The sequence below is a fragment of the Drosophila serrata genome, unplaced genomic scaffold (assembly GCF_035046125.1).
Source record: "Drosophila serrata isolate PLE 108 unplaced genomic scaffold, ASM3504612v1 contig_360, whole genome shotgun sequence".
Taxonomy (NCBI): Eukaryota; Metazoa; Arthropoda; class Insecta; order Diptera; family Drosophilidae; genus Drosophila; species Drosophila serrata.
In genome coordinates, this window is record NW_028257258.1 from 964,873 (window position 1) to 979,195 (window position 14,323).

At 44.7% G+C, this 14,323-nt stretch overlaps 2 protein-coding genes and 1 long non-coding RNA gene across 5 annotated transcripts in view; 1 reads left to right on the forward strand and 2 right to left on the reverse strand.

Annotated features, from left to right (window-relative positions):
• Nucleotides 1–14,323, reverse strand: part of B9d1 (B9 domain-containing protein 1) — a 39,291-nt gene that overhangs the window by 23,685 nt on the left and 1,283 nt on the right. The window lies entirely within an intron of this gene.
• The window catches only part of AdamTS-A (ADAM metallopeptidase with thrombospondin type 1 motif A), a 31,774-nt gene that overhangs the window by 13,183 nt on the left and 4,268 nt on the right, over nucleotides 1–14,323 (forward strand). Inside the window, 5 exon segments of the mRNA XM_086838890.1 lie at nucleotides 11,480–11,933; nucleotides 12,199–12,524; nucleotides 12,678–13,216; nucleotides 13,278–13,427; nucleotides 13,487–14,265. Coding sequence (XP_086695016.1) covers nucleotides 11,537–11,933; nucleotides 12,199–12,524; nucleotides 12,678–13,216; nucleotides 13,278–13,427; nucleotides 13,487–14,265 — 2,191 coding nt within the window. The 5' untranslated portion in view covers nucleotides 11,480–11,536.
• On the reverse strand, nucleotides 3,293–3,967 carry LOC147642764 (uncharacterized). Of its 2 annotated transcripts, none has more exons than XR_015273039.1 (3): nucleotides 3,776–3,967; nucleotides 3,555–3,717; nucleotides 3,293–3,486 (listed from the first exon to the last, which is right to left on the reverse strand). It is a non-coding gene; the product is annotated as an uncharacterized LOC147642764 (long non-coding RNA). The 2 variants fall into 2 exon arrangements; XR_015273040.1 differs by having other exon boundaries at nucleotides 3,555–3,714; nucleotides 3,776–3,904.

Consider the following 14,323-nt stretch of genomic DNA (forward strand, 5'->3'; position numbering starts at 1 on the left):
AACGGACAGAAGCGTGTCTGAATTTTGATGTATGTATTTGCTCGAAATGAACTCTCTTCTGTGTGCAGCGAATTGAACGTTTGTCGGCTATAAAAACTATGATATAATACAGCCAGAAAGGCAAAACAACGAGGAAACAATAAAAATTCTTAATTAATCTACCAAAAAGGCAGAAGAAACCAAGCAAACAAAAAAATCTGAGGGAAACACAACAAAAATTGAAAGAATAAAATAAAATGCAATAAAAAAATGTGATATATGCAAGGCATAAACAAAAAAATTATAAAAATACACCAGCAATTTGACAATAAATAAAGCTAAATAGAAACGACAGTGCCAACAACAATGCGCCAATAAAATATATATTAAAAATATGTAAAATATAAATAAATACAGAGCACACTAAAATAATAACCGAGGCACATGTGTCTCGATCCGAGTGCTTTTGTCTGTCTGGCCGCAATGCGAGTCGGGAAATATTTTTCCATTGGATTTATTAGCTGCGACCAGACATCTTCGGTTTGAACTTACACATCTATGTAGATCTAGGAATGTACCGGGATATATGCAAATTCCAAGTATATCTCTTCCTCTTCGTGTGACACTTTTTGAGCTTTTGGAATTAGGCGGACAACAGCCGGCGACAAATAAATAAATGTTTTTGGAAAGCAAAATAAAAAATACAAAAATGAAAACAAACCGAAACCGAAGGCGTTAATTTTTTTTGCGCTAGCTTCTCTGAACCGTAAATAAATAACAGAAAATGTGCTTATGAGATCTTGGCTAACTGGCGGGTGTTAAAACCATATAAATATGCATTAGCATAGTGCGTTAGTATGCGATTAGGAAGCACTTTTTTAGGCGGAATCACAATAGATTTCCCCCACAGTCAGCAAAAAGAGCAGAAACAAAATAAAAGCAAGCACTAATTTGAGAATTAGCTATAAAAATAGAATCAAAGTCGGTTGGTTGCATTTTAAAAAATAAACCTTCCTGTTTTTATGCCTTTGCAGAGCATTATATTTATAGTCACAAGCTTGAAATGCATAATTTCCGACCCTATAGAGTACATATATTCTTGATCGGAAACAACAGCCAAGTAGATCTAGCCATCTCAGGTCATAAAATAAATTTTCGAAAATTTTTTGAAAATTTTTAAAAAGAAAAGGGGATACTCTTTAAAATTCTCAAATATTGGCAAAAAATTAAATGTTTGAAAATTTTAAATAGAGTATGCAGATTTATTAACCCAATAGAAAGTAGCTTAAGCACGTTATCCGAATTGAAATTAATGTATTTTTGATTTAGTTATGAGGATTCAAAATGCAAGGGTATACAGACTTTGACTTCCCGTTAGTTTCCATCTCTTTATAGCATGTTTTCTTAAATTAAAATAAATTAATTAGAATATTTATATAAATAAAATCTTTATCAAATATATATTTCTAAAGAAACACAGCTTCCTGTATGAATGAGTCCTGATAATTATCAATTGACAGGTACTCTGTCCAGAAGAAAGTCACATTTGTATAGAATAATTTATTGAGTTGTTAGAAATAATGAAATGCAATCGCAGTGTCTGGGAAGTAATAGTTATGGAATTTCGTTGATAGACACATATAATTGTGTGTGTTGTGTTGTGCTGAGTGTTGTTATTGCCAATTATAGAACCCGTATGCAAAATAACAAAAGCCGGAGAAAGAGTGTGAAACGTGTCGGAAGTTGCACGACAGCCGCTGATACTCCCATAACTCGTGCTGAACAATAATAAAACATTTGTATGAATACTTGCTTTGCTTTGTTTTGTTTTTTCTCTTAATGTTTTTTGTTTTGTTTTGTTATTATTACATGCACTTGTTTTTGTTACCGTTTTGGATCGGCGCACGCGTCTCGATTGCGCCTCCTTGGCTTCCGTTTATTGCAAAATCATTTATGGGATCCTACCCCCGTGGCCCCCTTTGGAAGGGCCATCAATTTTAATTATCGAACAAATTAATCGGTCGCAACTTTCGTATCATTAAGATTAATGATCGCTCGATCCATCGTGCTGGGTGGCAACAGCAACAGTAACAGCAACACCAGCAACATGGCAAAACGATACTAACAACAAATATGCAAATAGCGCACTTGGCTGAACTCGGACTCGAACTCGGACTCGAACTTGAGCTCGAGTGTATCGCAGGCACAACAAAGCCAAGCCAAGATCACAAGCGAACCAAATAAGCTGTGGCAAATTTGATTAGAGCGCCAATTAATTGCTTGTTTAATTAGAAGCCAGATACGAGAACACGAGCAGGGAAGCACTGGGCTTTCCCCGTTCCATTGGTCTCTCTCTCTTCGACTTGGAGCAGCAGTAAATAATTGTCGCGTCTTGAAGAGTGCACTGACCCCCCGAAAATTGTTGATATGCTTCAGACATGCAGACGTACTCGCCCCGTAAATGTGCTTATGGGGGCAATATTGGGGCCTGATTCATGTGTCCCGTTTGGCATGGCGAGTGCAGCGGGCATCGAATCGCGGCCAAAATCAAATTCACACACACACACACACACACAGTGCAGGCGGGGTCAGTGACGTGCCGCAAGCGTCAGCGTCAACTGTCAACCGTCAAACGTCACCGTTCTACGCCCTGACGTATCTGACAGATACAAAATGTGTACGCGCTTCTTTCCGCTTGTTGTTCGAATGGGACGCTGTGAATAATTCATGAAATGCAGGGGAGAATAAAGAACTCTCAGATATCAGTTTATCTTTAGTTTACTCTTGAAATATATTCCTCTTCGCTCAAGATCTTATTAAGATCGAAGACCAATGGTCGAATAAGTTGCATACGAATGTGATATATAAGTTGGAACTTTGGCATACTAGAATTTCTATGATATACTTTTTTAAGTTAATATAAAAGTATGGTAGTAGGTCCCCTTAAGCTACCTCAATGTATTATAAAAACCTTATGGGATTTGGAGTATAAAAATGCTTATATTAGCTCATCTAGTGTACTGCATTTTTCACTGTGCACTTCCTTCCTCAAGCCTGGTTTTGGAGCATGCACCTCGTGATATGGACATGGGCGTGGACCTGGCTGAAGGGCCTGGTTAATGAGGCAAAGGCAACTGGAGTGAAATACGAGCACGAGCTCGGCCTGGCCAGCATATGGCTCATGCAAATTTTCAGCGATTAAAAAGCCATAACTTACTGTATGAACGCAAAGCGTTGAGGTTAATTGACAGACAGCCAGACAAACTTGCCCAGACACACCAAACACAGATACGGATACAGATACAGATACAGATTCAGATATATGTATACATACCATATAGTGCTCGGAAATTAACACTGCACATAAAGTAAAGCGAAAAATGACAATAATTAGAATAAATGCGAGAGCCCGAAGGTTTCGCTTGTAGCTTTTCCGCATTCTGTGCAGTTTGCAAAGAAGAATGCAATGTCTCCAGACACGTGTTCTTCGGATTTCACATCTGCACCCTAAAAACCACAATAAAAGGAGGTCCCATTGAGCGGAGGGCTTCGCCGGAACCGAATTTAATACAAACCCCGAACTGCTGATGGCCAGTTCCATGGAAGTTCTGGGTTCTTGAATTCTTCTTCTGGGCCCCCAACTGATGTCTTGAGAAATTCCCACAGACATGCTTAGTCAGGAGGAATGTGAAGGGAACTGGGGTCCATTCAGCATTGGCGAAATCGATGCAGGCCCTACTAACCGGAATCATCTCCATAAAAATTGGGTTCAAGATTGATATTCTTAATTCCTTACAGTTCCATAATGCGATGATTGATGTGGCGCCATTCCACTTCAGCAGAAATGCACTGGGGGTCCAGATCTTCTTTCTATATTCTCTCAGTGACAAGTGACTGGGTAGGGGAGTGCGACAGTGACTGTGGCAGTGACAGTGACAGTGACAGTGACAGTGACAGTGGCAATGATGAAGGCGCCCGCTCTGAAATACTAAAATCACTTGAGTGACATAGACATAGTGGCCAAGGAATTGGTTCCAGGGAAAGATCAGCGGATGAGATTCTTTATAGAAATTCCTACAAAATAATATGAAATTCCAGAACCCAACAAATCGATTTGTTTGCTGTTCAAAAATGTTAATATACCGATTGGAAATAGGAATGGGAATGGGCATTCCATTCCTTGGCTCCCAGTTGGCTCTCGATATTGTACTTTGAACGCCTCCCCACCAGGCCCCACATAATTCTCAACTAAATGCTAGCTAGGAGCATATAAAATTAATGAATCTCACCTGCGGCTATGTTTTCTTTTGCCCGCCGAAACTCTTAATTGCCGCAGTGAATTTTCCAACTCATAATTCTATTTTCAATGGGTGTGCCGAGTGTGCCTGGTCAATGAGTCAGACGTGGCCACCACCACCACCACTTACCTGAGATGGATTCGGGTGGCGTGGTCTGTGTGTGGCGCAGAAAAATCACATTAACGTCTGACTATTTTCGTTTAATTATATCGAATATTTCACTCATTATAGCCAAAATCGTGGCAAAAATAGATTTATATGCAGTTATTGAGTTTGTGAATTAAAATAGCGCCTGCCCAGTGACTCAAGGCAAGGAGGACGTGAGCCGATTAATGAATGCACCTCACGTGATGACGGTCTTGGCGAGAATATCTTGGAATATTTGAAATATGAGGTAGTTGTCCCCCACTGGACACAAATTCCCGCCACAAAATGCAATTCATCAAGCAGCTCGTTTGCCAGTCAATTGGCTATTTCTGATCGATCCGTCGGGGTCTGTCATTCAAAATAAACGCGCCTTCAGTTGTAATGTCGATGTCAAGGCGGGGAAGCCCCCTCCCAGAGTCCAATCAAAATAACGATCTCATCAAAACACAGAGTCTTACATGGGTGATGATGCTGATCGGCGATCGGCGACAAGGCAAGGATGCGGATCGTCAGAGTATGACAATGACTCAATTGAGATGATGTCTCGTAACTCAAGCGTATAATCAGAAACAATTAAAAAACTGCACATCATTTGAGAACAATAACCAAAGAACATCAGCCAAACAAAAGCAAACAAGACTCTCTCTCGATTGAGGCGTTGGCATTTCAAGTTTATTCACATTTCCTTGCAAAACACAAACACACAAATGGACTACAAACGCTGGACGCTTGCCTGCTGGCCAAGTTTTATTGGCCCGTCTGTTTGTTTGCTTGTTTGTTTGTTTGCCAAGAGGATAGCACATGGTCAGCCTGCCGGCCGGCTACCAGGCACACGGCAATACATTTCCGCCAAGGTGCCTCCATAAAGGTGACTAATCTCCTGATCGATCTCACAAACGCTGCATACACAAAGGCGCCTCCCCCCGAGTGCATTCCGCATCCGTGTGCACACGTCGTCTCCTTATTCTTTCATGAAATATTTATGAGATGTCCAACAAAGAGCAACGAGATACCAAGGAGCACAGTGTCATTGACACTGACGGTCAGATTGCGCAGATTGCCGCCAATTTCCATAATCATTCTCAGTTGGCCAGCGGATAAGAACGGATCGTTTTGGGGCAAGTGAAAGCATACGAAATATAATAAATAAATTCGAGGCTCTTTCGGCATTGCTGGCATACCTGATGCCAATCGCGTTTTGTTTAGACTCTGTGCGGCGATTATTTAACTTAATAGAGCTCTTGCGGTTGCCTTTTAATTTGCAACCTGAGCGAACCACATAAAAAATAAACAACAATCGAAATCGGCTTGCTTTCCGCTCTTGCCTGCATTCCACTGGGAATTGTGGAGCTTCTTGGTTGCCAGGCCATTTAGGCGCGAGATCTATGCTGTATCCACATTCCCGTCCGCACCATTGGTGCTGCGGATGGGGCCATCTGGTCTGTGCCGCTGACCACCACCCACCACCCACAACCCACCACCACCAGCAGCAGCACCCGGTCGGAATCGGACTCTGATACGGATTCGGGGAAGAGCCGCCTTCCTTTGAAGTGGTGAGCCAGCGAGGCAGGAGAGTACATTTTGGTTAATTTACAGCGTTTTCAAAATCATTGGCCGAGAATTAACATTTTGAACGGGTGCCCCGAAAAACGAAACGAAACGGCTCTTAATTGTCGTGTGATTGAGGTTCATGTTTCCATTTCGGAAGGTGGAAGGTGTGCCAGGTGCCGGAGAATGGAGAGCCTGTTCCCGATACCCCCGCGGGGATCCCAACTCGAGCTGTCCAAATAAAACCACACACACACTTTGTAAGCGGCGGAGAGCAAATAAATATTTGTAATTTATATGTTTCTGGCCGGCGTGGGCAACACACCGCAGATACAATAAATATTTTGTGTGTGAGAATGTGCTTTTTGGAACACGTCAGGCCGCATGGAACCTCGAATGCGCTGCGAGGAGCCAAGGCTTCAAACAGGAAATGTGCACAACAAGTTTCAAGACACCCAACAGACACAGATAGCTTGCACAAAGTTATAAAAATACAAATCAAGATCAAACTTTTCTCTCCTCAAAGATAAGGTCTTATGCCAAAAGATTCAACAAGTTTTGATCGAACATAAAATCAGTTTGACTCTCATATTCCGTGACATTTTTATTACGCCTGTCACTGCATCGAGAATTTATTGATGCAATTAAAAAAATTCCTTAATTTATCAACTAATTATATGGCAAATATTTACCAAAGTCGCCGCAGCCGCATAACAAATTGAACAAATGTTCGCGCATTGCACATTGCTCATACGCAACGTATGCCCATAGCAAAATATTAGCTTGTCTACGCCACTCGCAAAAGTGTGCCAAATAAATCAAAATGCGAGCCCATTAAACCGCGTACTAAATTAAGCCCGTGCAAATAAACAAAACGGGCTTTAATCGAATGACAAAAAACCAAAGCCAAACCCCAGGCCAGGTTGCACTTTAATGGCCAGTAAAATCTTTACGACGCTTTCGGGACAAGTGCAGGCTGAGTCATCCGAGCTTCCCACGTTCCAAAAACAAAACTACAAGATAAACAAACCGAAATTGCACAATTGTGCATATGTTATATGTTAGCCCATGTATGTAGTTATTTGAGATAATCTGTTTGATCCCCTTTGGGGACGGTGGGAGGTCTACTCCCGCTATAGCCAGCGCTTTTTTCCATTCCTTTTTTTTCGTTTTGTGCGAATTTTATGAAACGAAAGCTAAACAAAGTTGATTATTTTATAGTTTTGAAACGATCGGGGAATGGGGGAATGTGTGTGTGTGTATATATCATCCGGATTCAAGGTTAAACACGCAATAATTAACTTGGCGCGGGAGCATATGCTCCACGAGCAGAGCATCATTGGAGGCCCGTTCCCGTGCCCGTGGCCATAATAAACAGACCCTCTGCTCCTCCGATCTCCCACTGCCGGAGCACCGGCGATGCTCTTGGTAAGGCAAACACATGGCAGACGCGGGCGTTGTCCAGCCAGCCAGTCAGGCGACCATGCGACCAAGCAGCCAGACGCCCAGACGGCCAGACGGCCGATCGTTAAGCCAAATGGAAGCCGTCGATTCTGTCTAATGCATTTTGTAGCCCATTTTCAATTAAAAATTTTGTACATTTTCGTTTCGGCCAAGGTTAATTGATCGATTTTGCGATGATGGCTTTCAATTGTGAATTTGAAGTTGCAAATGCACTTTGGCCGAATGCTGATTTCAATTTAGATACCCGAGAGCCGAGAGAGCGCAAGTGCAATGGAAATGCATTTCCATGAACTAAATTAACACAGGTCTGTGCGATCATAGACGGATTTAAAAGTTGGACGCGTGGGGGATTCACCGGATGATGGCCAGAGTTTACCATTTGTGGCGGTGGACTCAGAGTTTTTTCCAGGGAATAGCGTGGCAGACGATTTAATGGCCGTGTTTTGCTTCTGCTGCCGCTGTTTACCGGGCTTTTTGTTGTTGTTTTCCTTTTTCCCCATTGCCATTTGGCGAATTTTCAAGGGCTCTGCCGCATCGTGCTTCCCCTTGTCAATTCTATGACAAAAGGAAAATGCGGGAGAAAAGGCGGGAAAACTGGAGAAAAACATTTCCAGCGAAATGCTCGGCTGCACATTAAAAATATTTACAAATACTTTCGACCCGTCCTGAGCAAACAAATTCAACGTAATTCCGGCTGACTGCAGACTGTTTTGCAGAATGTTTGAAATGCAAATAACAATTGGAAATGATTCCTAAGAAGACTATTATTCATATGTTGTCCTTCCTACGCAGTGTTTCTAATTGTTTTTTCCTCTCACTCCACCTCGATGGTGCAATTTACGGCAGACTTTTAAGGAAACGTGTAATTTAGCGTCTAGAACTTAAGCCAAAATAGAAATCTGCACACCCTTCATTACGTTTTCGAAGAATATGGTGGAAAATGTGTTAGTGTTTAAGGCCTTTGCCAATTATATGTAATGGCTTTTCCGATTTTGTTTGTGGCAGTCACGCATCGCGCATGCATAACGGCCCCAAAAAAAGCACACGCCCATAAAGTGTACAAGTTTATTTATCATTCGGCAGCGCCAGCAGGCACTGTAAACACACGCGCCCCAAATTCTACAAAAGTGGAAACGTTTTTGGAATTACAAAGTATGAATTCTGCTCAGCATGTTGCAAGATCTGCATATAAGGTCGGCAAGGTCGTGATATAAATAATGGTGAGAGCAACGCCGAAAATTGCATTTGCGAATCGAATTGAATCGAAATCCATCGAATCGTTGTGATTTATCCCAAATGTGTGGCTGAAAATGTGATAATTTGCTGTTTTGCGGTTTGTGGCTATATTCGATCAATTTGCGCATGCGCAGCTGCCAATTAAATCGAGCGTTAAGTATACGCCGCGTTGGACCAAAGCCGGCACAGGGCGCCAGTTTAGTCGTCCAGCAGCACTGCAATTAAGTCATTAAATACAAATTAGCAGCGAACAACAATTGTGGCTATACCTCCCTTCTCCTTCTGCCTCACTAGCCTCCAGCCTCCAGCTCGGGCATCGTCAATGGCCGTGTAATTAAGCATACGCCGCGTTGTCTGGCCAGACCAGCCACGCATCACACCTCAACCTCAACGCGGCCAGAGGTGGTTTACACGAATGGTATTTGGTCTGCTGGTCGGTGGTTCCCATCCGAAGTGAAGTGAAGCTGGAGAGGATGGGGAGACGAAGCTGCGCGGCGGCCTTCACAAACGCTCACGGGGACAGACTGAGCGGCGACGATGGCTAGGCTAGCTGGCTGTGCAGACTGTGTGTCGACCGGAGCCATTGGCATAAATTATGGCACTCGGCGAAATGAAGCGATCGGCTGACACACAAATCGCTTGTTTGTTTCCACTTGGCGATCAGGTGTAAACAGGTTTCCCCTCGGTTTTAATTCGGATTTGGACTCAGATTGTGATACTTATTCTTATTCCTCATCGAATTGGTCAATTAGTCAGAGGCAACCACTTGGCCGTGGTAGTAAATTAGGCAAAGGTGGAAATGAAGCATTCGAAAGATTCTCAGAACAATAAAGCGATACAAGCCAGAAGAGCCTAAAAAGAATAAAGAACGGCAGGGCTACTTAGCCGCTGACGATGAAAGAAGGCAAGAAGGCACGCAGTGCATTTGCATATTCATGAGGCGAAGCGAAACAAGTTAATAAGCAGCTCCCCCAACGCATGCATAACTAACAATTCGGAGATAACGCCGAGATCGCTTTAATTAAGTGCATAAAGAGCCGGAGGGGCGGTGGCTTTCTTTGGGGCACCCGTGGCCAGTGCGATTAGCATTGCAAATCGACCCAACACACAAGCATTTAAGTATTGTATGAAATTTATGATAAGCCTCACACCAGAGCAGGTCTAGATGGATTCGCCTGGCACACTCATCAGTGGATCAATCTCTCTCTCTTTTTTTTGGCCGATAAAATCGATTCCGAAAACTGTCCAGAGCAACCTGGGCAATTCAATGATAACCCAGGTCATAAATCAATTTGTTGATTATGTCCAAGGCTCAGTTAATGATTTGTTGAATATTTAAATACAGAGTTTAATGAACGACTTAAAATACATATAAAAAAATACAAATTGTTTGAGATCCGTTTATTCACAGGAATGTTAACTAGAATTTGAGTTGTTTTTGAATGGAATTCGAAGACACTTTGTCTATATAATGTTAAGTTCCTTACCCAGGGATATCCTCTATTTTCGCTTAAAAGTAGGCAACCTAATCGATCACTTGACCTTCAAAATGCCAAACTAGATATGAAATAATGAACTTGAAATTCATTAAAAGACCTTTAAATTTGGCACAGGGCGCCGACTATAAACCTAATGAGAATTTTATGGCTCAATGTTCTAAGCAATTTGCAAAAGCAATTAATTTGTAACTTTCGGGGTGGCTCTGATAAAGGTCAATAACAATTAAACAATTTCAAGGACAAGTTTTTACGCTTTTCTGGCTCGAATGTGCTTATGTATGTATTGAAAACAGTTTCCCGTTTTGCGGTTTCCAGTTCCCATTAGCTGGATTTGGGCTTGGGGAACCGCAAAAATAGTTTGGGCTATTTGTTATGCCCCGGAAATGTGATCTCACACGGCTCCACCACCACCGGAATCACACGGCACGCCAGATCGGTATTTCTCAGATATCCATATATCCGAATATTCAAATAATCACATATCCGTAGAGCCCATGGCAGACACATTCACGGCGACATTATGGCCAATGAGCATAACGAATGTGTCGGCGGTTGCAGAGTTCACAGAGCTGCCATAAAATTATGTAAAAGAGCCCATCATTTAGCTGAAATAATCTGCTAATTTCGCGGGGGAATTTTAATTTATTTGCGCTGATGTATGAATTGTCTGAAATTATTTCGTCGGAGGTGCAAACAAAGAGCTCTCACATAAATTTACAAATTAGAGGCATTTAAATTTTTTGGCTCGCGGGGTACTAAGTCTTTTTATTCGCATTTTTTCGGCTCTGGCTCTGCTTTTCGCTTTTGGGTTTTGTTTTATCTCTCGAGCACAAATTGCCGTTGGCACACTTTACACCTCGGCGTTTAAGCGTTTATTTTAAACAAAAAATGTGCAAAAATTCGCGGTGCGAGGAAGTGATTTCAACAGCTTCTCTTACTGTCTGGCTGCAGCCAAAGGCCACCGCCGCCGGCCATCCTCATCCTTGCCTCAGCGATCCGAGTATCTCACAGGTGGTCAAGGTACCAAACAATACCTGGCCGACTTGCCGGCGGCAGCAGTTCATCAATAATTCTTTCAAAAAGTCTATCACTCACCCGCCATAATGGGCACTTGGGGCAGTGTGGAACGTGCCCAAGCTCTTATCTGGCGGCCAGCTCTCCAGCCGCCCCCTAATCGAGATCCGCACGCACCCAAGGTGTGAAAGAATGCCAAAGAGAGTGTGCCATATCGGCAATCTGACCAGAATATAGCGCCTATACTTTGACCCATCCCGTACTAATATCGAATATACGTTCTCCTCTTTGCAGCTCGTGCTGAAGAAGAGGTGTGAATGGTGGTTCTACAGGTACAAGTGCAGCCAAAAGATGTCCACCCATTGGAGGCAGCATGGCTGCCTGTATGTCTGCCTTACCGCCTTCCTGCTGGCCATGGTCTTCATGTTTCTCCATGGCATGCCGAGTGCGCATAGAACCAGGATTGAACTGCCCAAGAACAACTATACAACATCGCAACATACCTTAGTATCCACACCACTGCCACCATTATACAACGGTGATCCAACGGATACCCATCCATATAAGCACTTTGACAACGGCAGCAATGCGAAAGACACGGATGACGCGGGAGGCTTCGATGACTTGGGCGAAGAGGATCTCACCGCCTTCGTGACGCCCACCAAGGTCTACTACAACTATAGCCTGAGCCAGGACGACCTGCTCTATGAGTCGAAGAGGAACAGCGACATCAATAGCTTGCTCAAAGGTAAGCTAACTTAAGTACAAGTTACAGGTTCTTATTAGTCTCTTAAAAGATCAATCAATTTCCAATCAAATATTTACATGCATGTCTACTTATTAGCAAGTTTTAACTTCATAAATTTGAAAGCCATGCCAAGCTCTTAAAGAAAAACCGCTTAATTCATTAAGTAAATATCTTTTAAAGCATCTTCTCTGTAGACATCTTGGCTAGAAATTCCAGAAATTCCCCCCAGTTTGATACGATTTTCGGATTAAATATATCTCTATAGATTTTTCGTCGGCCTTCAGCATGACGGGCACGTTTCGCAGCCGGCACAACGAGATCTGGGATCCGCATCCGCAGTACAATCTGAATGTGTTTGGGCGGCAGCTGCATCTGGTCCTGAGGCAGGATGCCTCGTTCATACATAATCATACGATCCATCAGCTGAGGATCCTGAAGAACGAGACCCTCGACACCGACGAGTTTGACCAGGTGGAGCAGGAGCTGGAGCAGGGCCTAGAGGCGGAGCAGCGTGACCTGGACTGCCACTATACCGGCTACGTCGAGGGTGATCCCAACTCAATGGTGGCTGTCTCTCTGTGCAGCGGCATGGTAAGGCCAACAAGTGGCTCCGACTGACCTTGGCACAGCCATTTGCATCGCATTTACATTTCGCAAATTATGCTTTATTGATAAGCCACTGAATATGACTACTAATTCCGAACCCCTGTCCCCGCTCCCCGTTCTGTCCGTTCTCCTCCCCAGACTGGTTATATCAAAACGAGTTTCGGCGCCCTGCTCATCGAGCCGGTGAACCGGACCAGCAGCGACGAGGTCTTGCATCGCGTCTGGCGGAAATCGCTCCGGCACGCCAGACAGGCTGTCACCAGCTTCGAGCTGGGAATGGACGCTCTCATGAGCATGCGAGGCCAGAGCCAGCTGAAGGAGCGGAGCCAGGGCCAGGACCGCAAGCTGAGGCGCCGCAAGAGGCACTACAACGGCATGGAGAGTCAGTTTGGCAGAACCCAGGAGTACACTCTCGAGGTGCTTATTGCCGTGGACTCGAGCATGAAACGCTTTCACCAGCACCGCCTTGATTCCTACGTCCTCATCCTGATGTCCATTGTGTCGAGCATCTTCAAGGACGCTAGCATCGGCAGCCCCATCCACATCACGCTGGTCAACCTGATCGTGCTGCCCGAGAACAACGATCGCCACAACTCCAGCAATCAGATGCTGAAGCACTTTTGCTCCTTCATCAACCAGAAGGGCTATCACAGGGACACGGCAATGCTGATAACTAGGTGAGTTACTTTGGTTTTATTGTGGGTCTAATCCGGACTAACCGAGTCTCTGCATCTCAAGGGAACCAATCTGCGGCGGCATACCGGGCAGGAGCTGTCACATGCTGGGCCTAGCCGAACTGGGCACCGTCTGCAATCCCAGGTCCTGCTCGATAGTCCAGGACACCGGGCTACCCGCCGCCTTTACCATGGCCCACGAACTGGGACACATGTGAGTATTACTTTTAGGTGATCTTACAGAGATCCTAACCCACTATAACCCGATTCCAGCTTGAATATGCACCACGACGACGATGCCCAGTGCCAGCCGTTCAACTCAAGACACGGCAACAAGGAGATGCACATCATGTCCAGCGTCATGGGCGTCCACATGCATCCGTGGTCGTGGTCGAGATGCTCCAGGCACTACGTGTCCGAGTTCCTCGAGTCTCTAACTCCCGCATCCGGCACCGCTTCCCATAGGAGAGGGGACAAATCCTGCCTTGAAAACGAACCAGAATTGGTTGTTAAAAACACGGAGAAACGACAGCCCGGAGAGATTTACTCGCTGGACAACCAGTGCCAGCTGATCTTCGGAACCGAAAGTCGACACTGCCCCATGGAGGAGCAATGCCAGCGGCTGTGGTGCAACCGGACACACTCCAACCCCAGCGACCAGTGCCGATCCAGCAATTTGCCGTGGGCGGATGGCACAACGTGCAGCCACCGAAACAGCGATTACTGGTGCCAGAAGGGCAAGTGTGTGCCACGCCAGGGCAGTAACCGGCTAACAGTCAACGGCGGCTGGGGCAGCTGGAGTCCATGGACGCCCTGCAGTCTCACCTGCGGTGGCGGAGTCCAAGAGTCGCGTCGCGAGTGCAACAACCCGGTGCCGGAGCACGGTGGCAAGTACTGTCTGGGCGCACGGAAGAAGTACACATCCTGCAACGTCCACGCCTGCCCATCGGGCAGCATGGACTCGAGGGAGCGGCAGTGCTATGAAATGAACGGGCGCAACCTCAACATTCCTGGCATCACACCGGACACCAAATGGCTGCCCAAATACGAGAGTAAGTGTGCCTGATTCCAGACGAAAGCCACTGGGCTAACTCCATATTTCTTTCTCGT